At 42.3% G+C, this 27,634-nt stretch overlaps 1 protein-coding gene across 6 annotated transcripts in view; it reads right to left on the bottom strand.

Annotated features, from left to right (window-relative positions):
* Nucleotides 1–27,634, bottom strand: part of DCX (doublecortin) — a 110,249-nt gene that overhangs the window by 81,768 nt on the left and 847 nt on the right. For all 6 annotated transcript variants that reach the window (XM_032392701.1, XM_032392703.1, XM_032392704.1 and 3 more), the window contains 2 exons: nucleotides 26,026–26,411; nucleotides 17,616–17,956 (listed from right to left, as the gene is read on the bottom strand). In XM_032392701.1, coding sequence (XP_032248592.1) covers nucleotides 17,616–17,956; nucleotides 26,026–26,389 — 705 coding nt within the window. In that variant the 5' untranslated portion in view covers nucleotides 26,390–26,411. The remainder of the gene's footprint in view (nucleotides 1–17,615; nucleotides 17,957–26,025; nucleotides 26,412–27,634) is intronic.

Raw genomic sequence — 27,634 nt, 5'->3', positions numbered from 1 at the left:
AAACATTGCTCTGGACTAGTCATATCCCAACATATTTTTTTTTAGAGAGGGGTGGGGGGTGGGGCAGAGAGAGAGGGGTAGAGAGAGAGAGAGAACCCATGCAGGCTTCACACCCAGCACGGGCCCGATATGGGGCTCGATCTCACAACCCCCAGATCACGACCTGAGCCGAAATCAAGACTCAGATGCTAAACCGACTGACCACCCAGGCGCCCCATCCCAACATATTTTTATTGCAACTGCCCCACCTTCTCTACCCTCACCCCCCACATCTTATCCTCCCAGCGATTTCCCCGAGGGGTAAATGACTCCAGCAGAGAAGCATTTTACTAGCTTCCAAAAGGCCTTTAGCAATGGGTAGTTGCTCAGATACATGGCTCAAGCATTGCTTTTGAAAAAAATAATATTCTAGATCCTGGGGTAAGCCGAAAGATCAAAGGAGTGTAAGACAGGATCTACTGGGGAGATAGACCTAACACATTAAAATAATTACAAAACAGTGATGGATAAACTCTCTGGCATTCTCAGTATAACAGATATTGAAACAAGGTAAGTGAATTGGAGTAGTCCAGAAAGCTTCCCTAAACAGGAGGGCAGTGGGCCTGCATAACAAATGATCTTGCATTTTTATCACTTTTTTCTCAGGAAATAATTCAATAGTCTCTCAGATAAAGAATAAACATATGTCAAAAACAGGGGCTAAATGGGGGAACTAGAACATGCTCTTTACACCCAACTTCACAGTCTTGTTTGGAAGGACCAATGACAAAGAGTGGATCTGATAAATAAGGAAAGGGTAGGAATGGGGAAATGGATCTTGAATGGAAATCACCCTGGCTTTTCATCCTCTACAAAGCGAAGCATCTTCAAGTTCAATGCAAGCCAAAGTCTCTCAAGCAAAGAGCAAGAAGGCTCTTCTAAGCAAAAATGCCTGATAGCACGCTAAAATTACCAAACCTAATCCCTCTGCCTCCAGGCATGACCACACCCCAAACAGATGACATGGGCTAGAAATATGCTAGAACTATGCTAAACAACACTTCCTGCTAAGGCTCCATGTCCTCCTACATTTACAAAATGCTTATGTTTCTTCTTGAGAAAATGTGAATTTTTAGGGCAATGTAGGCCACCTTTATCTACCAAGAAGGCAAACCAATAATCCATATCTTAGCTTTCGGAATGGGACATTTACTCATTTGCTAACTCAGGGAGACTTGGAAAATAAAAAAGGATGCAAGTTTCATCCATTGTCCTTCTAGTGTAATTTCATGATGAAGAAACTGTTTTGCCTGGTTGCCAATTAATACTTTCTTTTTCTGTTGATATGATAATCTCTTACAAATGAATGATGTTTTATGTTATTCAGAGCACTTTCACAGATATTTTGATACCTAAGGTCCCTTTAGCTCTAAAATGTTATGGTCTTATATTATCCTTCTAATGGTCCCGTGAGGTAGGTTGAACAAAGTTCCTCAACCTGCTCTGGGCCTCAGTTTATCTGTCTATAAAATGAAAGGGCTGTGCTAGAACAATGGTTTTCAACTTTGGCTGAACACTGACTTGCCTAGGGAGATTTTGAAAATACTGAAACAGATGCCTGGGCCCAGTTCCAAAGATTTTTCACGTAATCGGTATGGGAACAGGCCTGAACACTGGGCCTCTGAAAGTTCTCCAAGTGTTTCTAATGGGTATCCAGGACTGAAACCCAGCAGACCAAATGAGGTGTAAGGTCTCTCCCATCTCTTACATTCTGAATCTAGATGTCTTTTGCACTTTACAGATGAGGGAACTGAGGCACAGAGAGCTTAATGACTTAATTTCCTTTGTATTCCAAAGGAAATGTACAAGTCAGTTGTAAGGTAGTAGATAGAGCCTATGTCTTTCTACTCCAAAGCTCAGACCTCTGTTTCAGACAACTTTGAGTCTGCTTAATGTTCAAAACCTGTATGGTCCTTAACCCTGACTTTGCCCTGTGTATCTTTATGTACAGAAATCTAGCATTTCATAAATATCATTCTTGAGCTTCTTCTGTTGAGTTCACTATACCCTCTCCTCCATTAGAAGACTTTCCCAAATTAGCATCCACATAGCCCTGATCTAAGTATGTATGCCTTCCTTTAGTACTTACTACTCACTAAGCCATCCTCCACTCATTCATTCATTCAACATATGTATTGGATGCATACCATATTCTAGGCACTGTTCTAGGTCCTGAGGACACATCCATGAACAAGCAATGCCTCAGCCGCCAACAGATGTTTGCATGTTACTCTACAAGATTAAAGAGTTTTTTCTAGGTATGGCATATGTCTTCCTAACTAGATTATAAGCACCTCAAGACTAGATACTCTTTTTCCTGGTACTTATTTAAAGTACCCCAAAGTGCCTTGTATAATACCAATAACAGATGTCTCTAGTGATTATAGAGAACTCTCACAATCAGTTATCCTTAACAGAAACTACTATTAAGAAAAACCACTGATAAATTATAAAGATTGGGCATTTTGTTTATTCTGTATGTTATAATGAAAACTTACTGATATCTGGGATTCTTGCCAGTGGGGAGTCATTTCTAGACATCAACAGGAAGCAGTTTAAGCTAGCCTATTTGGGATCTTCCAGATTTGAGTTATGGAATCATAGAACTTTACATATACACAGGACTAAAGTGCATACAATGTTTGCTTTGTGGAAAGGAACTCTTAATCTACTCTATGAAAGTAGAAACCAAGATCCAATGAGGGGCAGTGGTTTACTCTACATTACCCAGCTATTTAGTGGCAGAGCAAGAGTCTCTAGGTCCCTTGCCCAAGGGTCTTCTCCATTATCCCTGCCTCTATCTCAGAGGTTAGCAAACATTTTCTATAAAGGACCATGCCTTCAGACTCCAGACTGAAACATTAACTCTTCTCTGGGTCTCTTGACTACCAACCTGCCTGCATAGTTCAGATTTGCGAGGCCCCACAATCACCAGGGCCAAGAGGGGGGAGAGAGAGAGAGAGAGATAGATGATAGATATCTGTCCTTTTGCCTGTTTCTCTGAAGAACACTGGCTAACACAGGCCATATGATAAATATATAGGGCTTTGTGATCCCAAATGGTCTCTGTTGCATATTTTTCTTCTTCTTTTTTAGACCTATACATAGTTTTCTGACCCTTGATCTATTGTATTATGAGTAATGGAAAATCAGATTCTCCTTTGTATTCCAAAGGAAAGTTTCTTAGAGACTGCAAACTCTGATCAACCTTAATTCTTTCTAATTATATTTCACTCTTGCTTTGTATCCCCACTAGTTCTGCCTTTGTGTGAAGATTTCCAGGGTCTGTATCTTTGCATTTATGGTGTATGTGTTACATACACAAACCCAGCTACCCCACACCATTCTGTTCTACTTCAGGCTAGGACTTGACAAGGGCAAGGGTAGTATGGAGAAGATGTTGTCATCCTTGAAAGCCACATTCAGCTGGGGGGAAGGAAACATATTGATTTAAACAGATTTTTTGCTTTACAAGAAGGGAGGGACAGAGATTGCTCAATCTGACCTCAAGGTCTCGGCCAGGTCCCTGAGGAGTAACCAAACCCCATACCACTCAGTGAACTGAGCCAAAGCCAGGACTGTTAAGCCAAGTGGTGGGGCGGGGGAGGCTGGGAATGTTTTAGCCTGCCCAGTGAGTGACAGCTATTTCCCCTGGAGTCAGAGTCCTAGCCCTAGACCCAGTTGGAGGAAGATCCAAAAGCGGGGGTAGTAAACCCCATGAGAGGGACCCTCTAAATTCTTTTTTATTTTTATTTTTATTTTTTTTAATTTTATTATGTTATGTTAGTCACCATACAATACATCATTAGTTTTTAAATTCTTACTTTCTACATCAGATCATACCCAATTCCAGCCACCACCAACTTCCAAGTGAGGCTTAGTGGTAGACCTTTAGCCAACAGACTCTTTAGCAGCCAACATAACAGCAGCAGGTGAATTCTGAACCCCATTCCGGGGTGGGTGGCTTTTGCTGAAGAAGATTATGGTTGGGGTTGAGATAGAGGTGTCTATATTACCTGTCACTAAAAATAGACATGGATTAAAACCAGCCCCCACCCTGATTCCTCTGGATGAGCTGCAGTAATCTATCTCATTGCTAATCAGCTTCCACACCCCCTTTCCCTCAGCTGCAATTTCAGCCTGGAAATGAATGATACCATTCATCAATCCCAGAAGTCTCTCCTCAAAGATGATGAGGAAGCGGGTCCCTCTTGCCAACTCTGAGTCCACCAAGCCAGAGGAAATCCTGACTACTGATGGCATTTTATCATGCCTTTTACCGGGGGTGAAATATGTTGGAACCCAACTCAGGGTCCTACTTGCTACTTCTCAACTAGTCATCGGGAGGTCTAAGTAACTACTGCTCTCTTGATCTGAATCCTGTGTCACAGCATTCTTATTCACGGCTTGGCTCACATGAGCTCACGACCAGCCCAGGAAACAGCCCAGTATATCCACTGCAGATTATCCATTAGGTACAGAGGCACAGGGCCTGGGGCCCACCGTACTTTTATGGACCCATGAAAATGACTTCATTTCTTTTAAAATCAGAAAAAAACCACTTTAGGTTGAAGAAAATGTTTAAATGTGTAACGTTAATATATTCCTCTTTATACCAACACACTGGAAATTATTATTATTATTAATATTATTATTTTAGTGGAGGAAAGGGTCCACAAAGGCAAAAGTACCTAGGGCCTACAAAAGTCATGATGCATCTGTAAGTATATCAACTATTCCTGAAGATCCAAAATCTAAAGGGTAGGATGGCCCATTTGTGAACCCAAACTTCTTTTAATCAGGGGAGCCCCTGGGAAAGCACAAATATCAATTCCCAGCAGGCGACAAGCCAAACACTTGGAACTCCAAGCAAGGCAAGGCTCCATCCTCTTTGCAAACAGCAAGAGGAAGTTCACCTATCAACTGCCATATTAAATAAACTGTAGAGTCAGAGACTGCCAGAGGGAAGCTTTTTATCAAGGCTGTAATGTCTCTGGTGAGTAAGACCAGAAATGTCCTGACATATAAATATTTATATACGACTTCATCAGATGAGACAGCCAATACTTAAAAGAAACAGGGGCACAGGCATGCATATGTGGACACAAAGAGACTTCAGTAGGTACTGGTCTCTGGCCCAAAACCTCTTGCAAGGGATATTATCATGCTGGGGGAGCCATTCAGACCCCTAGGGTCTGCCAAATTGTTGCCAGCTGGAGAAGCATGGACTTGGTGCAAAAGAAAGTACGCAGTCTACATCTATGGCAAACACTACTTATGGCAGTTAAGTCTGATTAGTAAACCCGTCTCTGATTCCTCCAGTGAGACAGCACAGCATGGGGTAGTGGGAGGAGTGCTGGTTTCTCTAGGACCAAATCTATTGCGAAGGTTCTAAACCCGGCGGCAATGCATCTCACGTTCCTGCCTCCTTACCACTGTGGTTGGAGAAGCCCAACTTTAATGCCTGTAATCAAAAGGATTCTCTTAATCTCTTACAACTTTTGGGGGGGACTCTTAAAACATCTGCTAGAGAAATCTCCCCTCCTGATCAGTTTCCCCTTTTCTCTCTAGAGTCTGTATGAGGATAGACGCTCTCAAGCCCTACCCTGACCACAGATGAATAGATGTTACCTTGGTGGTGATTGTCGATACTCTAGCAACAAAGCCCCTTTTGCCCCAGTTTATCACCCCTGTCAAAATGTAATGGTGCCTGTTTTCTTTCCATTTAATTATTCCTCTGGGCCTTGAAGGGTTTTTTTCTTTTCAAGATTTTCTAATTAAAATGCAAATAAAAACCTGAGGCAGAGGGCAATGATTCCCAAAGTGCATTCTACCATATGGTCACTGTTTTGTTTTTGTTTTTGTTTTTTTAAAAGGTTTAGTGTTCAAACAAGTTTGGGGAACACTGGACTACAAAAAATCAATCGGGTTTCTTTACAGAGGGCTTATGGGAGGTTTTTTCCTAAGCGGGGAATATACTATGCAATGTTACTAAACTTATTTGATCAAAGAACATTTGATTGGACTAGTATTACATATAACACAGTTTGGGAAATGTGCTCTAAACTGATAGGATCTAACATGATAGTGAGGATTGATTTGTTAGAGCCTTACCAATTGAATCCGTAAGCTGAGATCAAGGCTCTGAGAAAATCAGACCCCAAAAAAGAACTGATTTATCTGGGTATGAAGCTTTAAGTTATAATGTAGGACGGAGCACAATTGGACAAATGACTAGCTCTGCATAGTAAAATGCATATATGACATAAGCTATTTCAGAAAGGCATTTTAGCAACCATGTCTAACACAAGAGCTAGTGGAGAGTAAGGCCCTAGGAAGATGGGACACTGGACAGGCAAGTTATGATAGATCTGGAACATGGGGAGTGGCCAAGAGACATCAAATCCCACAGCCTGACCCAATCGTGACTATCTGCTTGGTTGCCTCTGAGGGTCCTCCTGAGCCAGCCCCTGCCTTCTGATCTATTTCTGGAAATAATGACAGGCAATCAAATAACCTGGATTTGATTGGCTTCGTAGCCTAAATATTCACCTGAAATAGACCTTGTCTGCCACATTTGAAACAGCTGCACATTCCTGCCTCAAACTGTTCTCCTAACCTCTCTGGACCTATCTTTATCTAGCTCTCCATGGCTCTAACAGTTCCTGGGCCTCTCCTCCTACCCATCCCTTTAAAGCAAATATCCCCCCTCGTCTTCTCCTGTAGCAACTTCACATATGAACCCTTGGTGAGCTCATCTACTTGCCTGAATTTTACTTCCATTGTTTGCAAATTACTCTCAAATCTAGTATCTCCATCCCAGACCTGTCTCCTGAGTTTTAGACTCATGTATACCACCACCTTCTGGAGACTCCACTTAGATGTAGCAAGGCATTCCAACTTCAATATATCTAAACTCTGCTTCTTACCCTGGATTTCCCCACCTCAATGAATGGCCCTATCATTCACCCATACATGTCAGTCATAAACCTCAGTGTCGCCTAAATCCTCCCCCTCCCTTGCTTGTGTTAAGCAGAATTCTAAGAACAACCCTTGCCTTTGTATAATCTCCTCCCCTTGACTGTGGTAGGAACCTGTGAGTATATCATTCCTACAATTATGTTATGTTACATGGCAAAAGGGACTTTTCAGATGTAATTAAGGTTAGTAATCAGTCGACTTTGGGTCAATCAAAAGAAAAATCATCCAGGTGAGAACAATTTAATCACATGAGCCCTTTAAAAGCAGAAAGTTTGCTCTGGTGCAAAAGGGGAAGTTAGATTCTAAGCATGAGAAGGATTTGCTGTACCCTTGCTGGCTTGAAGATGGAGAGAACTATGTGAGAAGGATGTGAGTAGCTTCTAGAGGCTGGAAATGGCTCCCAGCTGACAATCAGCAAGGAAATGGGGACCTCAGACCAACAGATCTAAGGAGCTTAATTCTGACAAAAACCTGAATGAACCTGGAACTGGATTCACCCCAGAACCTCCAGATAAAAGCTTAGCCTGTCTGATACCTTGATTTCAGTTTTGTGAGACCCTAATCAGAGAACCCAGTCAAGTCTGCTTTAACTCTGACCTACAGAACTGTGAGATAATAAATGGATGCTGTTCTAAGCTACTATGTTTGTGATCATTTATTACATAGCAGTAGAAAACTAATATGTACCCCAATTCAATTAATCACAAAGCTCTCCAGTTTCTACCTCCCAAATATTTCTTGAATCTGTTCTCTCTCTTTCTATGTCCATTACTACTGCCTGAGTTTGGATCCTTCCATTCTCCTTCCTGTACTATACCACACAGCCTCCTACTTGGCCTCCCTATTGGCCTTGTCTTCCTCAAATCCAAAACAACAGAGTGACTTACCCAAACTGCAAATCTGATTATGTTATTCTTCTGCTTAAAATCCTTCAGTGGTGGGGTGCCTGGGTGTCTCAGCTAGTTAAGTGTCTGGCTTCTGGCTCAGGTCATGATCTCAGGGCCCTGGGATTGAGCCCAGGGTCTCGTTCCCACTCAGCAGGGAGTCTGCTTCTCCCTCTCCCTCTGCCCTTTCCCCCCACTTGTGTTCTCTCTCTCTCTCAAATAAATAAATAAAATGAATGAATGAATGAATGAATGAATGAATAAATAAATAAATAAATAAAATCCTTCAGTGGCTTCTAGCCCTACAGGATAACATCCAAGCTCCGTAACATAGTTTACAAGGTTGTTCCTGGATCTTACCCTTGCTTTCCTCTCAGCTGTATCTTCTGCCACATACGCCTTGCTCTTTATTCTGTAACACAGGGTTTCTCAACCATAGCACTACTGATCTTTTGGGTCAGATCATTCTTTGTTATGGAGAGCTGTTCTGTACACTGTAAGATACTTAGCAACATCCCTGGCCCCTATGAACTAGTTGTCGGTAACACCCCACCCCAATTCATGACATCCAAAAATGTCTCTAGACATTGCCAAATGCCCCCTGGGGAGAAAACTGCCCTGGTTGAAGACCATGAGGGACCTGCTGTGGTTCCCTACACTCAAGCGGGCTTTTTTCAGGAGCTAATATCACAATATCTGGAAAGGGTAGGGTTTATGGTATCAAGAATAAAGTATTCTAAATCTAGGAAAAATAGATAGACTGGCATTCTGGAATCCCATGTGATATACCTTTTTAAAGTTAAGTAACTTTGGTGGTTTGGGGGTAGTCTGTGATTCTTGGTACTAGGAGTCCCTTCTGTTTAGAAGACATCTTTGATTCTGGAGAATTAGAACAGCCAGGAAGGGACTAAGATAAAAAGAAAAAGGAAATGACTTCTTTGTATTTACTCTAACTTTAAGAAAACTTATGAAAGAGACATTCATGGTTCCTTCTATATTGTTTAGGCAAGAACTGTGGGCCAAATCATTACACAGAAAGAAGAGTGAATTTGTTTGAAGCATCCCTTGAGGAACATGTTTTAGGAACATGGGCTTGGTGGTTAGGGGACAGAAGAAACCCCAACACCTAATAATTCCATTACTAGGTATATATTTGAGAGAAATGAAGATATATGTCCACACAAAAAGTTATACACAAATGTTCATAGCAGCATTATTAATAATAGCCCAAAGATGGAAACACCTCAAATATCCATCAACAAGTGAATGGATAAATAAAATGCAGTCAATCCATACAATGGAATATTATTCATTCATAAAAAGGAATGAAGTCCAGATACATGCTACAACATGGCTGGGCCCTGAAAACATATGCTGAGTGAAAGAAGCCAGTCACAAAAAAAACTACATATTGCATGACTTGTTTATATTAAATGTCCAGAAGAGGAAAATCTAGAGATATAGAAAATAGATTAGAGGTTGCTTAGGGCTAAGGGGGATATGGGGTAGGCGGTGGTAGCTAAAAGGTACAGGATTTTTTTTAGATGATAAAAATGTTTTAAAATTAACTGGTGTTGGTTGTACCTATTTATGAATATATTAAAAATCATGAATTGTACACTTTGAATGGGTGAAGTCTATGGTATGGAAATTATATCTCAATTAAGCTAGTAACCCAAGCAATTCAGGGCCTTTCCCTACATCCGCTGCCCCAGTTGTGCTTAGCACCATCCTAAAGAAATAGGACATGGGACAAGCAAGTCTGGCTGGGTCTGGGATGATAACGTCAGTAGTCTAGAGCATGGCGGGAGGCACTGCCAAGGAACAACGGTTCCTTTTAACTTCTTGGTTTTTTTTCTACTTAGTGAGGCTTAGCCAGCCTCATTGCTACAGCAGTGGCCTTGGAGTGAGTTAGTATTTCAGAGCATCTATATAGGAGAAACTTCCATGCCGTTAGTTTACATCCACAGTTCTTGGAAGTTCTAGAAAACTTCAGAGTATTTGGCTGCCAACTTTTGATGCAGGGTACCCCCCTGATATGAGAATATGGGCCACTGCTATTTCTAGGCATCATATTAAATTCAAATTTAAAAAAACTGTCTTCTCTTTTCAACAAATGGTGCTGGAAAAATTAGATCTACATTTGCTCCTAACATACACACCAAAAATGAACCTTGACCCTTACCTCACACCATACACAAAACTGAACTCAAAATGGATCAGATACTTAAATATAAGAGATAAAACCATAAAACTTCTAGAAGAAAACCTGGGAGAAAATTTTGAGGGCCCTGTGTTAGATAATGAGTTATTAGCTATGATACCAATGCATACTACATAAAAGAAAAATTAATAAATTAGACTTCATTAAAATGAAACAAATGCTCTTGAAAAGTTAAGAGAGTCATTCAAAAGATAAAAAGACATGCTACAGACTGGGAGAACACATTTGCAAATTGCATATGTGATAAAGGACTTGTATCCAGAATATATGAAGAATTCTTATAACTCAATAATAAGGAAACAGATAACTCAACTTAAAAATGGGCAAAAGATCTAAATAGGCATTTTTCCAAAGAAGACATACAAATGTCCAATAAGCATGTGAAAACATATTTGATATCATTAGTTATTAGGGAAATTCAAATGAAAACCACAGTGAGATACCACTTCACACCCACTAGGATGACCCTAGTAAAGAGGCAGACAATAACCAGTGTTGTTGGCAAGGATGTGGAGAAACTGGAATTCTCATTCATTGCTGATAGGGATGTAAAATGGTGATGCTACTTTAGAAAACATTTTGGCAGTTTCTTAAAATTTTAAACATACAACCCAGTAATAACACTCCTAGGTATTTACCAAAGATAAATGAAGGCCACATAAAAAGCTGAACATGAATGTTCACAGCAGCATTATTCATAATAACCGGAAGGTGGAAACAACCCAAATGGCCATCAACTAATGAATTAATAAATACCATGGGATATATTCATACAATGGAATATTATTCAGCCATAACAAGGAATGGAGTACTGCTATGATATGACATGATGAAACTTGAAAAAATGCTGAGAAGTAAACCACAATAAATCACTTAATTGTATGATTCCATTTATAGTAAATGTCCAGAATGAGCAATCTGCAGAGATAGAAAGTAAATAAGAGATTGACTAGGGATGGGACAATTGGGGATTGGAGCATGATGTCCACAGTGTATGTGTGTGTGTGGTGATGAGATGAAACTGTTCTAAAATTGACTGTGATGATGGATGCTTAACTCTGTGAATATGCTAAAAAGCCACTGGATTATACACTTAAAATGCATAAATTATACAATATTGGAATTATATCTCAGTAAGCCTATTTTCAATGCTATATTTTGCGACAATGCTTTTCTTGCCACTTTGAGGGAATGACAACAATGAGAAGGATGAAAAGAGTGAAGGACAAGAGGCTAATTACTTCAATGGCTGGTCATAGAACAGTCTGCATCCCTGGATCAATCCCCACTTGATGATCCTCTTCAGTTTATTCAAGAAATAGCTCTGACGCTAACTTTCCCTATTGGCAGAGATCCTTCCCAGCATTGAAAATGGCACCACGGTGGTGGAGACACCTTAATAATGGGACTGTCAAATGCCTGTCACAATTTTGGCAGGCTGGCTTTTAGCTTGTTTTGTTTTATGATTCCTCCACACTCTACTCCTCACGTCATTCACTGGAAAGAAAAAGAGGTCAAAGCAAAATTATAAGTTTGAAAATATTCCTTGGTCATGCCATCACAGAAATCGCAAGAAAGATCGGAACATAAGAACAGGGCAAATTCTATAGGGAACATCCTAGGAAACAACATACCCACCCAGGTGAGTACCACATCACATTGGAGATCCTAGGAGCACAAAGAATTGAAGGGCATTGAGAAGCCTAGTGGCTTGGTGAAAAATATCTAGATGGAAACAACACCATGAATTAAATACTCTGTTCTAATGGAGCTAGAAGTACTCTTAAAGGTCACGTATTATCTCAAAACCTAAGGCCCGGAGAAGAGATGTGATTGGCCCCATATCACATAGTTAGTGGGAAACTGAGTGACTGCTAGAACTCAGGTCTCTGAATCTCAGTTTAGGGCTCTTTCCATAGGCCGAATGTTGGATATCAACAGACTAGTCAGTGTGGGAGACTGGAATTTTATGCCAAAGCTTTTGAAGGAAATGGTCAAGCTCCACCTCTTCACTGCTCAGAGCCAAGAGCATCTCATCAACAATAAAACTCTAAGAGGATAAATTACTGAAGAAATAACCAATTGCCAGGCTACGCTTAGTCCTTTCTTTCCCGAAGGATGGCATATTTGATGTTTGGCTACTTCCATCACAGGCCCTCTTTTAAAGTACAGAATCTACTTCAGTGTGAGGCAACTTGAAGTATGCACTACATATGGCAAGGTAGTTTGCAAACTGTCTCCTTTCAAAGAGCCCGGGCCTGGCTTCCCATCTTTGCTCTTTTCCACTTCATGCTCAAGCCAATCTTCTCAAAGCCTGTCTCCAGGAATTGAATCTGTGGAAGACTGGGGAAGGGGGGATCTTTTGGTAAGACAAACATCACCTTTCCAGCCTTGATTGGCTCAAGAGAAGATCAATGGTAAATGACCTCCCTCATGGGGCATAATTTATGGCCACGTGGCCTTTTCTATTGAGCCCAATGTTGGCTGAATAGGGCATAACACTAGGAGGGAGGGAGAGGTTGGCTGTGGGAGAGCTGGAGGCCAGGGAATATAAGTAAGACCAGATGTGGCTGGAGGGGGCAGAGATGACTGGGGGGGGGGGCAGGGGAGAGAAAAACTGCCTACAGAGGCGAAGTAAAGACACATTCACCTTGGGAAATGCACTCAACATTTTCAAGGTTAAATCCAACTTGTCTTCCTGTATTTCCTGTGATTGCCTTTGTGCTTGCAGCACCCAGTTATTTAGTAGAGCAAGATGGAGCAAGTTTTTTCTGGAATACTTAACAGCTGCTCAAACATCCTCTGTGCTCTCATTTTTCCTATTTCATCATCTTATGGTTCAAACATTTCTTAAAACTCCTGTTCTAGCTTCCAAGGCTATGGGTAATCTTGGAATCAGCTTAAAACCCTTTCATGTTATTCTGAGACCTACAATTCCCAGTCCAAGTAGTTGGTACTAGAAAGACAGAGACAGAGAAATGAAATAAATTCAACCAATTGAAAACTGGCCTAACAAAGCTAACACACATACTAATAGCCATACTTATCCCTTAGGCATGTGTCTTGAGGCAATGATAAATCTTTGACTGCACAGACCTTGGATGTGGACAAAACTGAGACCAGAGATGCCAATAAGTGTAGCATGAATATGGATGGTGTGTGGACCAGCTGCACCCCTGTTTAAGATGCCAAAAAGCTCCGAGTCTATTATTAAGGCTCTGCATCTCTAATGGAAGCACCATGCTCTGTGCTTTATAGAAATGAATTTAAGTTTAGACTATGGAGCTACTCCTACCAAGTGAACCAGAAATTTGGGTTCTGGTTTTTAGGCACCCAATGATCTTTAAGCATAAATGTGTGGCTTGCTTATAGAAATTAATATTTGGATAATTTTGTCAACACACTGCAACAACCACTCCAGCTGCTAAAGAATCAAGAGAACAATCTCACTGGAGAGTTAACTAATATGCATCATCATCTAACCCTTCATATCTTCCCTGATCTCCTACAAATTCATTACAGCCCACAGGAGTAGCAAGGGTCCTGCCAACCACTCCTTATTTCATTAGCAACTTCTTACTGAGGTGAAGAATAAATTGGGACCCCTTTGTACTAACAATGGTTAGTTTCCCTGTCTACACAGACCACAAGTCTCTCAGAGGCAATGGGTGAGGAAATCTTTCTTCCATACTGGCAAAACTTAAGCCCTAAAAAGATCAAGCGCTCCAAAAGCCATCCAAACAAAATAAAAACAGAGAGAGATGACAGCCTTGTCTGCAGATTTCCTGTCAATCTGAGTAAGCCAGTCAATCAAATGGTACACACAAGGACAGAAGCAACAGTAAATCTGGAATCATCAACTGGGCTGTTTTAACTGATCATTATTCAAACAATGTGGGAGAAAACCACGTGATTTTTGTCTATTGGAGATCCAGTCAGAGCAAGGCCAAAACCAAGTGATGGTCTTGATTTCATGATTAAAATGTTCCATAACAAAGAGCCTTGACCATGCATTGTCCTTTCTGCCTGGTGCCACATTTAGCCAAAGACAGACATGGAATATCCAAGCAGGTCCAAGCCATTGCAACACATGTGCCTTCAGCCTGCATGGAGGAAGACCATATTCCCAAGCAGTAAGAACACCCACCAGTAATCAAAGTGACTGACAGGTGTTAACATCAGAGCTGTCATCACCAGAATTGGGGAATGGGCTGGGCTCCAAAATTTTGAGTTTGGCTAACTTTCAGTATACTCAGCACCTATTTTGTAATTAGTAGATTTGTCCCTGTACCCCCAAATTTTGTTATTTAATGTCCTTGCTGTAACCACACAACAATGTTTGATTTGTGGGTTACCCCATGCATACCAATCTTACCAGTGAGGTTAGGGTAGTTAGTGCCTAATCATTCAGCATCTTCTGTAAACAGCATTTTCTCATGCGCTCTGCAGAATATATATATATGTATATTCCATTAAAAATGTTTGTGGTTAAATAAAATTGGGAAATCCTGGGTCTAAATTAAATGGGTTTCCTTCCTGCAGGACTTCTCAGAACATTTAATATGCCGACGAGCACTGTGAATCTCTAAGAAAGGCATATAATTTGCAGCACTTCACCACATTATTTGACCACAGAACCCTTTTATGAAAAGCTGCTGGGGAGCAGGAGATGGGGACAATTTTTAGAATATACTCTGGGAAATGTTGTCTTAAAAGTCTGCCCTTCAGGACCTCCAAGTAAATAACAAATAGGAAGGAGCTCCCCAGGTGGAATACACACGCCTTTGGAAGCCTCCTATCTTTTTCTGATAGACTAAGGATAGTGTTTGGGGCACTGAGAGCAGAGGGCTTCTCAGGACATCTCAGAACATCTACCTGAACCATGTGAGAATCTCTTTATGTCAGTCCATTCAATCAACAATCATTTATAGAGATTCCACAACATATCAGGAGCTGAACATTTAAAAAAAAAAAAAAAAGGTTAAGATTGCTTTAGCTTTGCACGGTGAAGACAGAGAAGTTTCCAGAGATAATATGATATTTGAAACAGGCCTTAAAAGATAACCCCCAGGGGTCCAAGTAGGCAGAGGGGAGACATTTTATTTTTTTAGGGGGGCTTGGGGGCAGAGGGAGAGGAAGAGGGAGAATCTTAAGCAGGCTCCATGCCCAGCGCACAGCCTGACATAGGGCTCCATCTGCGATCATGACCTGAGCCAAAATCAGGAGTCAGACTCTTAACCGACTGAGCCACCCAGGTGCCCCCAGAGGGAGACATTTTAGAGAGAATGAACTGTATAGAGAGGCACGGATGCCTACCAAGGCATTGTTCTGCTCCCCTGAGGCACTGTTCTGCGAAGTTTCTGTATACGCACTATGTCATACGCTGGCATTTTATACTGTGTTCCCCCAAAGAAATGGGAGCCAATGCTTGAAGGAGTTGGAGAAAACGTGCTGTTCTGCGTGGCCTGCTGTAGGATGAAAATCCACCCATCACTGGACTGGAGCTCGCTCACCTGGGAGGTAGGGGTGTTGCTTCATTTAGCATTAAGAGCAATCCCAGAATGCCAAGGTGTGGTGTATCTCCACAAAATGTTGGAAATTCATGCTAAGAATGATGGAGGTAAAGCGGAGGGGAAAGAGCTATCATTTATTGATATATATGTAAATTGTCTGGCAATTTACGTATTTTGTCTCATTTAATGATGTATGCATACATAGTTACATCTTGTGTTTTAATTTACGAAGTGCTTTCATATCCATTATGTCTTTTGATCTTCAGGAGAATCCTGTGAGCATGAGTAGGGCAGGTGTGATCAGCCCCTTTGTACAGAGAAGGATAGTTAAGTGATTAGCCCAAGGTCACATAGTAAGTTGCAATATTAAGACTAGAAACCAAGTCTTCTGATTCCCAGTCTTATGTCCTTGATTTGTGTTTGTGATGCATTACTTCAAGAGGCTGAAGGTATAGAGAAGTGGACTTATGCCCAGTTTGAGGAGAATCTTTCTAAAACTCACAGCTTTTCAACAGTGGAATAAGCTGTCTTAATGAAATCGAAATGGTTGTAGAGTATATCCTCGCCATAGGCGGGAGATTAAATATCATGGTTTGTCAGGTCCCTGTCAACGCTAAAAATCCAACGATCCTAAAATTCCTAGGTTCTATTTCTCCAAGATGAGGTTTCCGGTGATTAAGCCTGTTCCTGGGAAGCTCCTGTTTATTATATACTTGGTCCTCAGGAGAGAGATACTCTTTGAGAGATGATTGGGAGTTGGGACTTTTCCCTCTGCAGGTAAACTCATTGCTTCGGTACAACAAACACAAATCACATAACACCAATACCTCCAGGTGTTGCTCAGATCACAAAATGAGGAACAGATAGAGGTCCCAAATTTAGAAAAGTTCCCACATACATGAGTTTGAGTTTCACCAGAAATTTAAAATCTTGAAACACACAGTATATGTCAGAAATTGTGGGAGGAGCCATAGTTCTGCATTTGAACACTCATCAGTCACTCTGATGTATAGTGAGTCTGCTTCTTTAGAATCTATCTAGTTGTTCAAACACCAAAGGTATGTTAAGGGGTAGAAAGTAGGGACTGATAATAATCCACAGTTGTCTTCTCTGATGGGGGACCAGGATTCCCTTTAAAGCCAACAGAACCAGCCACTGTACCAGTTCCTTTGGAACGTATTTTTTCATAACATTTACAGCTCCCTATGCTCAAGAGAATGGTGCATCTGTCTGATGGAGACGCCTGGCTGCATTCTTTCCCAGATATTAATATAGGTGGCACTTTAGTAGCATAACCAATGACATGAAGAACCTGATTTGGAGAGGAACAGATGGTAGCATCCTTCTTGGACTAATTTTAGGATCCTGAAATAGTCCCTTTCTCACACAAAACCATCAGTGGAACCAAATTAAGACAGCTATGTCACATGGAAAAGGGAGAAAGAAAAAACGTGGTCTAGTGTGAGGCAAAGACAACGAACCTGACACTTCAGTGCTCCCCCTGTATCTGGGTCCTTTCATAGACTATGAATGGTTACTTCAACCTTTTTTCACCAGAATGGGCGCCGAACACCATCATGAGGCTGCCTAAGAAGAAAGGAGCCCGCAAATCTCATTTCAAGTCACATGCATCGAATGATCAAAGTTGCATCGTGTAATAGCTACATTCATATTCATAAGAATGTGTAGGACCTAGATTCTAGGTCCTCTGCTTAGCAGACCAGAAAGCTGAGGCTAAGTGACCATTCAACTTGATAAGATGGAAGCAGAATAAATTTCAAAGCCTCAGATGTCTGGTCCATTGCTTGGTCTGCCGAAAAGACCTTTCTTCCCAGTGAGACCTAAAATATCAGGTAGGGATGATGAGAGGTGGAGGAAGAGTCCCCCAACCCGAAATGCCTGAGGCACAGGGTGGGCAGCCAGGTATTTGGAACAACTGAGAAGAAGAGTACTTTGAAAAAAAAAAGTAATTACCTGTTTTCCATCCAGAGTGTAGAGTTTTTTGACAACCCCGGTCTCCAGCTTGATGGCTTCAGTGATATCGGTGAGGACTTGCTCAAAAGAGTGGGCTGTCTTCTTGTTCAGAAGCACACGTACGGCCTTCCGAGGCTTCACTCCACTGCGGATGATGGTCACCAGCTTGGGACGCACAAAGTCCTTGTTCTCTCTGGCCTGGGCACTATTGCTGCTAGCCAGGGACTGGGGGGCTTTCATATTGGCAGATGTCTTCACGTTGACAGACCAGTTGGGATTGACGTTCTTGGTGTACTCCACCTTTTTAAAGAAGTTGTCTGAGGAACAAACATAGCTTTCCCCTAAGGGAAGAAATAAGCGATAATCAGTTGAATAGCCGATATACGGACTCTTCTAACCAAACTAACGCACGCTGACCTTGGGGTTGGACTTTTGGAAATATCGTGATAATAACCAACTGTCGGCGCAATTTCTAATTGGGCTCTCTCTCTAACAACTTGGCTCATTCAAATTCAAGGGCAAGTCATCAACTAAACATTCTTCATTATAATGGCATACCTAAGTTGACAAATCCTATAAAGCTAAGGGTTTCAAGGACTACGAACACATCTAAATATAATCTAACAAGCCGGGTTCTCAAGCTTCACAGAATTTTACTGCAATTGAAATGCCTATGTCAATTTCTTGGATGTTTGTTAATATCTAGGGGGCATTACTGGAGTGTTTTTAACATGTCTATTTCTTAATGTTCCTGTCCTGTTTCTGAACTCACAGCCCTGTTCGGTGGTTATAGTATAAACCAAGGAGAACTTTCAAAATGAATACAGTTTATTCCAAGTTAAAGTGACCCAAGTGTCCTTGCATATTGGGCATAGAGTACATACTTACCAAGAAACCAGACTGTCCTTTGCATGGAATATATGGCTAAGTAGTAGAATACTGAAATGTGAAATGTGTGTGTGTGGTGAATATATATATGTATGTGTATAATTGTGTCCTCAACCGCTCACCCCCACACCCAAGTGGAAAAACTGTCTAAATAACTACATGCACACCCATGCACATGCACACATACCATGGCTCGTGTTTGCAAATCTAGCCGTTGCTTGAGAAATACTTTCCCCTGTTTCCCCCACCCACCCCTCATCTTTCCATTTTCCTAAATGCTACACACTCGATCTGTGTGTTCAAGGTCATCCTCACAAGGGCTCACCCTTGGCTGCCACAAGTAATGAGGTGGAGATGTGAGAATACATTATACAACCAGATTTATGGATTGGAGGAATCTAGCATAATTTTCACATTTACCTTGGGCTAGAGGAAATGACTAATACAGCGGAAGAAACACAGGGGCCAGAGGCAAGGGGGGTGGAGATTAGACACCTGGGATTAGAAGCTGGAGAAAAGAGGAAGAGAGGTAGCCTCAGCCTGGTGGGGGAGAGAGTGTTGGAAAAGGCTGCATTTGTTGCGTAAAACACATTAGCCTCAAGGTATACAGAAGTTCATCCAGAGGTCAAGCTGCAGAAAACTAGTGAGTTAATCAGGCTTAACTCATCAGTAATGATTCTAAATGAGTAAGTCAACCCTGGCCAGGGCAAAGAAAGCATTAAACACAATTATACTCTGATGGCTCTTCCTTTGGTCTCAGCAGGAGAACCGCGCAGGGACATTCAGAAACACCCGGTTGGTAATTCACTCCTTTTGCAAATATCGATTGCTTTGCCGTAGCACCAAATCTTTTAAGTCGTGTTAATTAATAAATTTCTCAGTTAGTGCGGAGAGAAGATTCAGTCAAAATCTCTAGGGCACTTTTGAGGACATTTATGTGTCTGTGTGAAGGGGAAGGGTGAGGGGCTTCCAACACTGCCCTGAGTCCCAGAGGCTGTTAGTCTTCTGTCTTGACAGGGGGACCAAGGGATGGTTTGTAGGTGAACGTGGGCATTCTCTCCCACTCGGTGCACACACACACACACACACACACACACACACACACACACCCAGGATGGAGGAGTCAAAGAACTCAGCCAAAAGAAACCCTAATTTCTCTGGCTCCCTTGCTGGCTAATCCAACCTAACCCAAGTGATTAGAGGCTAGGGTCTTTAGTTTGTGACTTAAAAGGGTGAAAGAGCCCTTTCAATTCCCCCATCTATTTACAGCCAATATCCCCCACGCCCTAGAGATGGCCCCTCGCCTTAGCACTCCACCAGATTCACGGGTACCTTCCAAGAGGTTAGTGCCTTTGAGTCAGATGTTTTCCATAACTTGTCAAGTACTTTAAAACTCTGACAACTGGTGGTGTAGAAATGTGTGAGGCTATATATTTATGATTTCACTCATCTACAGTCTCCTCTGGAGAGTCAGCTGTGTAGCCCTATTAGGACTCTGGACTTATTTTGCTCCCATCTCTTAAACCTCTTAAGCCTCTGAACTATGAGTATGATTAACCACCCCCAGATGAAAATGAACATGATGGCAGACAGCTATAGTATCATATGGCACCAAGAACTTTCCAGAGGGCCCAGCTCTTGGCCAAATCTATGTTGAGCACCTTCCAACAGTACATTTTAGTCTCTCCACTCTCTCCTTTTGGCCCCAATATGGAGTAATGGAAAAAGAACAGCTGATGTGATGTCAGTCAGAATGGGGTCTCCAATACCTAGTTGTGTGTCCTTGGGTAAGTTACCTAACCTCCCCTGGCCTCAGTTGCTTGTCTGCAAAGTGGGAATGATAATAACAGTACCTACCTCATAAGGTGGGAGCAAGGCACAAATCAGATGGTGGATATAAAGTGCTGAGCCCAGAACCTGATGCTTGGTAAGCATTTGATAAATTCCACCTCTCGTTATCATTAAAGCCCTAATCTGAAGGAATAGAGAGGGAACAAGAAAGAAAGAGCAAAGAGGAAAGGAGGAAGAAAGGGCTGAGAGAAAGGAGATGAAAAGAGGAAGAGCAAAAGCCCAAGGGAAGAAAAAAGAAAGAGGCAAGGGCAGCCATCTGGGAACTGAGCTACGATCATTACATCACATGACCACCGCCCAGGTCTCATGCCTCGAAGATAACGATTTCCTGCTGGTTAAGAGGAAGTGTCCAGTTGCTGAAAATGCCACACGTGAAGCCGCTTGCTGCCGCTGCTGATGCACACTAAGGGCAGGATGTTTCGTAAGACTTTATTTTTGGGGGGGCAGTTCTAGGTTCAACTAACAGCAAACTTAAGGGGAAGGTACAGACATTTCCCACACGACCCCTGTCTCCACATGGGCATAGCCTCCCGAGTAAACAAACATCCCCTACCAGAGGGCAGGAAATTTATGGCAGTTGAGGGCGGCAGCTTGCGGAGTCAGACAGACCTGAATTCAGTCCCAATCAGGCCTTTATGAGTGGTGTGACCTCAGGCAAATTACTTAATCTCTGAGTCTCAGCTTTTCCATCTATAAATTGAAGGCATTACACTAGGCAACATCTCAGTCCCCTTCCAGCCCTAAAGGTCTATAAGAAGGAATTTTCTTCTCTTTTCCATCCCCAGAAGGCTGTAGGAGGTAGAGTCGTTATGGTCATTAAATGTTAAAGAAGTAGGTGCCCACTACTGAGGACTCGCCACTTGTACTACTGGAAAGACATCAAACGCGCTGCTTCTCTAGACCAAGGCTTCCTTGTTCAGATTTTGCAAACGTCTGCAACATCTGCTGCCAGAGAGCTCGGTGCTTCCTGCACGCCCAGCTGCCTGGCACTTGGAGCTGGATGAGGTGTGTTGCACCTTTACACAGCTGGGTTCCCATCCTGTCGCAGCTTCCAGGGGCCATTGCCCACCCATTGAGAGCCTAGAAGGCAAGCTAGCTTCAGAGCCAAGCAAGGCAACGATTTGCTGGGGCTGACAATCTGCTTCAGGATGAGGGGGTAAGGAAATGAAGTCATGGAAGCACAGCTGAAAGAGCAGGAAGGGAGCAAGCTGTGGGTTCAAGACGATCTAATGTCCACCTCCCTTCACTTTCAGGAGGGCCCCATTTTCAAAAACATTACATGCATTCATGTTTCCTCAGCACAGAAACACTTCTGCCTGGGCTTTCTCCGCTTTGCCAGGACTTCCTCACTCAAGAAGGAAAATATTAAATGATACTTTATTGTATCATCATATCTATTAATGATGCATCTCTCTCCCAGGTATCTTTAAATCCTTCTCTTCAGCGATGTGCCTGCTTTAGTAGCTGGAGGATAAATTAGTGAGAAGGTGGTCTCATCTCATCTCATCTCAAATGAGCTATGGCAAAGGAACTGGATCATAACTAGGGCTGCCATTCAACTCAGATTTTCCAACAAGACTGTCCCAGTTGGAAATATTCTGTCCTGTGGTCCATGTAATAATGCTCAAAACAATACCCCTAAGATTGATCTGGGTACTCACAAACAAGGAAGTGGGGAAAGAACTGGGCAGGAAGGGAAGAAGAATGACTTAGCGATGGAAGACTAAGCAAGACAAAAGGAAAAGTCACTGGTGGGTTTCATTCATTGACCCATTGGGAATATGACTAATACGTATATGACCACAGCCTTTATGGCTTCGCTAAGACTCTTTGTGTACCCAAGGATCTATGGAAAGCTGACATAAATAACCTGATTTGGGCCCAAAACACTCCTCTTGTGACTTTCAGTATCTAGCAGACCATAGACTAGAGGTATTAGACAAGGAGTATCACAGGCCAGAGTGATTATTAGCCCATTGTTTTTTATTTCATTTTATTTTAGTCTAAATATTTAACAAAGTGGCCATTTGGAAATCGTATGTTCTGTGCTCCATCATTCCTTTAAGATCTACAAAGCAAGAAAGCAAAAACAAAAACAAGGCCTTCTACACTCCTAGGAACTCCCACCACCGTAGTTATCTGAAAGGGACCATCAAGATCACCTAATCTAGTATTTCTCAAGTTTAAGTGCTCATAAGAATCACCTGAGAAGATTTATAAAAAGACAGATTCTAGGGCCCTAGCCCTGGAGATTATGATTCAATAGATCTGGGGTGTGACCCAGGAATTGATATTTTTCCAAATCTCTGAAAGTTTCTGAAAGGCAGCCAGGTTTGGGAACCTCTGGCCATCCCAACCCCTCACTAGCATCATCATTATTATTACTACTTTTTTTACATCATTAACAATAATACCGTGTAGCTGTAGTTTTACCTTGTCAATGTGTTTTTCTATCTATTATCTCATTATATCCTCTCAACCGCCCTGATAGATAAAGAAGGCAGGTGTTACTAGTCTCTTTCTACAGATAAGAATATTACAACAGAGACACAAGATGTGGTCCATACATGCAATGGAACGTTATTCCTCCATAAAAGGGAACAAAGTGCTGATACAAAGTACAACACAGATAACCCCTGAAAACATTTTTCTAAGGGAAAGAAGCCAGTCACAAAAGACATCACAGTGTATGATTCAGTTTATATAAAATGTCCATAATAGGCAAATCTGTATAGACATAAAGTAGGTAAATTGTTGCCTAGGGTTGGAGACAATGAGGGAAATGGGCAGTGACAGCTAATTGGTACAGGGTTCCTTTTTGGGGTGAATAAAATGATCTAAAATTAGATTATGATGATGGTTGTACCACTTGGTAAATTTTCTAAAAATCATTGAATTGTACGCTTAAATGGGTGATTTTTATGTTACGCAAATTATACCTTTAAATGGTTGTTTTTTTCAAAAATGCTGTTTTAAAAAAGAGAAAGTAATTCACAGTGATGATAAGGATAGACCTATGGTCATGTAGCTAACCGGCTATAAACTAGGACAACTCAACCATCGTAGATACCCTTTACTGAGTGTTACTGTATGCCAGGCATAATAGTAACCACTTCATATCCATTGTCTTATTTAATCCTCAAAGCAGTTATTCCCACTTTACAGATGAAAAACTGAGGCTCGGGGAGTCTAACTGGTTTCCCCAAGGTCACACGAGCTAGCAGGTGGCAGATCTTGGATTGGCAACAAATCTGATTCCAAAGACTTCTTTTCCTGTGATAACTTTCTGCCTCTAAGACTAGAACCCACTGCCTCTCATTCTTCATCAGGGATCTTTCCAAACTTTTCCAGTGTGAAGTCTCTTGGGGAGCAATGTGTATGAATGTTTTTAATCTTTCATTCAACCTCTTCCAATGGTGAACGAAGTGAGGGACTTCTGTCCTCCATTCCTAGAAGAGTAGTTCCAGAGGACAAAACAGGAGAGAAAAGGCTTTTTCCTCTTTATCTTCCTTATCCCAGTGCCCTTTCCCATCTGACTCTGCAGCAGTGGGAAAACTGGACACATTTCTCAGAACTAGCCTAGAGATACCCCAGAATTTCCTTGACTGCAGAGGCAGTACTCAAGACTGGGAGGGGGTTGAGGCCCACTGCAGCTTGTGGTTGTAGATGATACATGAATAAATGCAACTGAACCTTATTTACATTCTACATACCCAGGAAGTACTACCATGCACCCAGGGGAGGAATCCAATCTAGCAGGACTCAAAAGGGTCAGGAGAGAGGGTGCAGTCTTCAAAATTACATTTATTATCTATTTTGAACTGAGATTATCACAAAACATACACACACACACACACACACATATCCAGGAAGAAAAATCAGTATCAAGGGCTTGTCCTTGAGCAAGGTGTGTTAAAAAAATGGATTTGTGGGGGGAAATGTGTGCATGATACTTCTCTTATATCAGACACAAGAACATTTTAATTCCTACTCTGAATACAATGTCCCTGGGTTCAGAATTCTGCCCTGGCATCTGTCACGGTCTTTAAAAAATGACAGCTAGGGGAAATGAGGACACACTGGGTGATTCAAGGTGCTTTGTTTGTGACAATTATTCCAGAGACACCCCTCAAATTCACCCGAGATATGGATTGCACGGTGACAAAAGACACATACCATATCAATTACTCTGTTGGACAGCTCCCTCAACCTCACTCCAAGTCCTTCCAGTTTGCCCTTACTCTCCTTCAAGACATGGGCTAGGATAGTCAATCCTTCAATGTGCAGAAAAAGCCTAGGATTAACCTCTGCCTGGCCATCCAGCACATGATCCAATATTCTAAGCCTTCTCAGCGTTGCTTTTCAAGGTCAGCTATGGGGAAAAACCTCAGACTTGAACCCTGAGACCCAGATCCAGTAGCCGTAGGGACACTGTCGCTTATAAGGAACTGGCCCCAAATCAGTTGACCTGACTTGAGAAACAGCAGCAATGTGCAAGAACATGGTCTCGTGCAAGGGAAGCCCTCATGCTCCTTTGTCTAAGAGCACAAGAAACCTAGAAGCAGTGAAGCGGAGGCGGGGCCCTCCCACACCAAGTCATTTAATGTGCTGATTCCCATTCCCTGTTGGCTGTTTCATAATTTGGTTTCCCGAGAGATTTGCCTGCTCTAAACTCACCTGTGCTCAGGGAATGGAAGGGGGGAGGAGGGAGGGCTAGAGAGTTGGGGAGAGGCCAGGGGGAGGGCCATTTGTATTATCAGTTGGTTACATGTTATAGCCATTTAAAGATGGGCATAGGGAGGCATCCACAATATGAGTGACTTGACACAGTAAAATATTAAGCACCTGTCCCAAGATCTATTTTCTAAATAACCACAAAAAAAAAAAAAAAAATGCGTCGTGGATGAGCAGGCTTTGGTAAGAGCTGAGACTTCCCTTATTTTTTAGTGGGTACACAGGTTGTTGGGTTCTCAGCAACCTCATCATAACATTCAATTGTAAAACCGAAGTCTAGAAAGGCTTTAAAGGGATTTAGGTGCAGTGAGTCAGTTCCTATTCTAATAGGAAGAGTCTTTATTAAAATACCAGACATACCTCCAGCTTTCTTTGGTATTTCTCACAATGACCTCAGCCTTAGGGACACACCCTGGAGTGGGCTTTTTAGAAGCGACAGCTGAGCAGTGACCACTTACCTAAAAGTATAATCCTTTGTGAATAGGACCAGGAAGTCCTGCTTTTAGGGGGCGTATTTCCATGCGTCGCAATGCACAAGCAGTCCAAAGGATATTTGGCTATCTTTCTGTGAACCCGACCGAAGTTCCTTCCTCATTTTACAGTCCTAATGAGTTCGTGGTCTGCCTCAATAATGCTACTTAGAATTAATTATGAACAAGATCTAGAGTAAATGACACAATTCAGATTTTCCTTTGTATACCCTGGCAGATAAGCACAATGCATTGTCCCCACCATCCACGCTTCAACGCCAGCAGAGGCTAAAGGCCGAGTAGGATAATGGCTAATGGCCCCGTCAATGCCTATGGACTCAGCAGTCGCAGCATCAACCTGGCGTTCTGACAAATCCATTCCCGAATCTTTTTTTCAGGGTACTCCAAGAGATGTAAGCACGGCCAAGGATGCCACCTCCCACCAAGAGCCACCACCCTTGCATTACCTTCCTCCAGTTCATCCATGCTTCCGATTTTCCTGGATCCATCAATGGTGTAAATGTAACGCACTCCCTGAGGCAGGTTGATGTTGTCAGACAGAGATCGAGTCAGGTCAGCCAGCAAGGCGTCGAAGCTGCGAAAACGGTCAGAGGACACAGCGTACACAATCCCCTTGAAGTAGCGGTCCCCATTGCGGTAGAAACGTACCTTCTTGGCTTTCTTCTCATTGCTCAGTGCCTGCAAGGTTCTGGTTCGGTAGAAGCTACAATGGGCACTGTGAGTGGGGCTGGGCAGCCCATTCATTCGTGAGCCTCGCATGTTCCTGGATGTCTTATCTCTTTCGTCAAAATGTCCAAAATCAAGTTCCATATTTTGGTGGAACCTCAGAGACCTGAGTGTGGGACAAGGGGGGGGGGTGGAAAGAGGCAAAGAAAAAGGGGGAGGGAGGAAGAAAAAAAAAAAAGAAAGGAATTCAAATATTAGTCAGATCCAGTTCTGCAATCTGCTGCTTGTAGAAAGAACTGGTTGAAAAAAGCCCGTGACCCATCTGCTGCTTGCCCCTGACCTGCAGGAATATTGATTTTAATAGAGAAGAAGGAGGGGCTGGGGGGGGTGCTGGTGTTGGGGGGGGGTGGGGTAAGAGATAGGGAGGGAGGCACTCTGGGCACTGTTCCAAACAGGGGAGAGGGAGGGATTCTGAAATCGCTTGAAATCCTGGGACTTCTTGACAGTGGGTCCTATCAAATTGTAACTTCAGGCTAAATACATTAAAACTGGCATCTGTTTCCTCACACATGCCCACATGACTCACAGTTGTAAATGAATCCTTAGCCTGACAGAATCCCCTTGAAGAGAATAGAAGGCGCTGGCTGAGGTTAGCATCTCCAGTTTAGGAAGCAATCTTTGTGCTTCAGTAAAATGACGACGGGAGGGGAAGGTTTTTCATTTTATTCCAAACCCCCTTTCCTACTCTAATGTGTGCCTCCCCTCCCCCCCCAATAAACCAGAATTCTCCTTTAAAGGGACAGCCTCCAGAGAATAGCTAGTGTCTTTGTGCTATTCATCAAACCCTTTCCCCACCAAGCTGGTGCAGCTATCCGACAATCATAAGAAATAAGCTGGAAAAAAAAAGGATTAGAAAAATCAGTTATTTAACAAGTTATTAGCTCTGCTTTCCCCCTGGTACCATTTGGTCACAAAATCCTTTTCTTTCTTTCTTCTTTTTTTTTAATATGTGCTTTATCCCTCCCCAACGAGGCAGCCCCACCCCTTAATGGAATAATTTAATTGTTGAAAGATTCCCCAATGAGTCCCTGGAAAGCATATGGGACCTTTCGAAACAAGCACACCTTTCATTGTTCTGGATTTCTACCCTGACCGAAGGGGCATTTTGCCCCTCACAACAGCAATTCACCCCCAAACTTATCTATTGCCCAGGTGCATTAGCTGAGGCAAAAGATGGTCATTTGTCAGATTTGTTTTTTCCTCTTCTGCTGAACAAGAAAGAAAGAAAGAAAGAAAGAAAGAAAGAAAGAAAGAAAGAAAGAAAGAAAGAAAGAAAGGAAGGAAGGAAGGAAGGAAGGAAGGAAGGAAGGAAGGAAGGAAGGAAGGAAG

Source organism: Phoca vitulina, unplaced genomic scaffold (genome assembly GCF_004348235.1).
Source record: "Phoca vitulina isolate PV1807 unplaced genomic scaffold, GSC_HSeal_1.0 scaffold69, whole genome shotgun sequence".
Taxonomy (NCBI): Eukaryota; Metazoa; Chordata; class Mammalia; order Carnivora; family Phocidae; genus Phoca; species Phoca vitulina.
The sequence above is the reverse complement of the archived record's forward strand: the minus strand, read 5'-3'. Positions and strand labels throughout refer to the sequence as shown.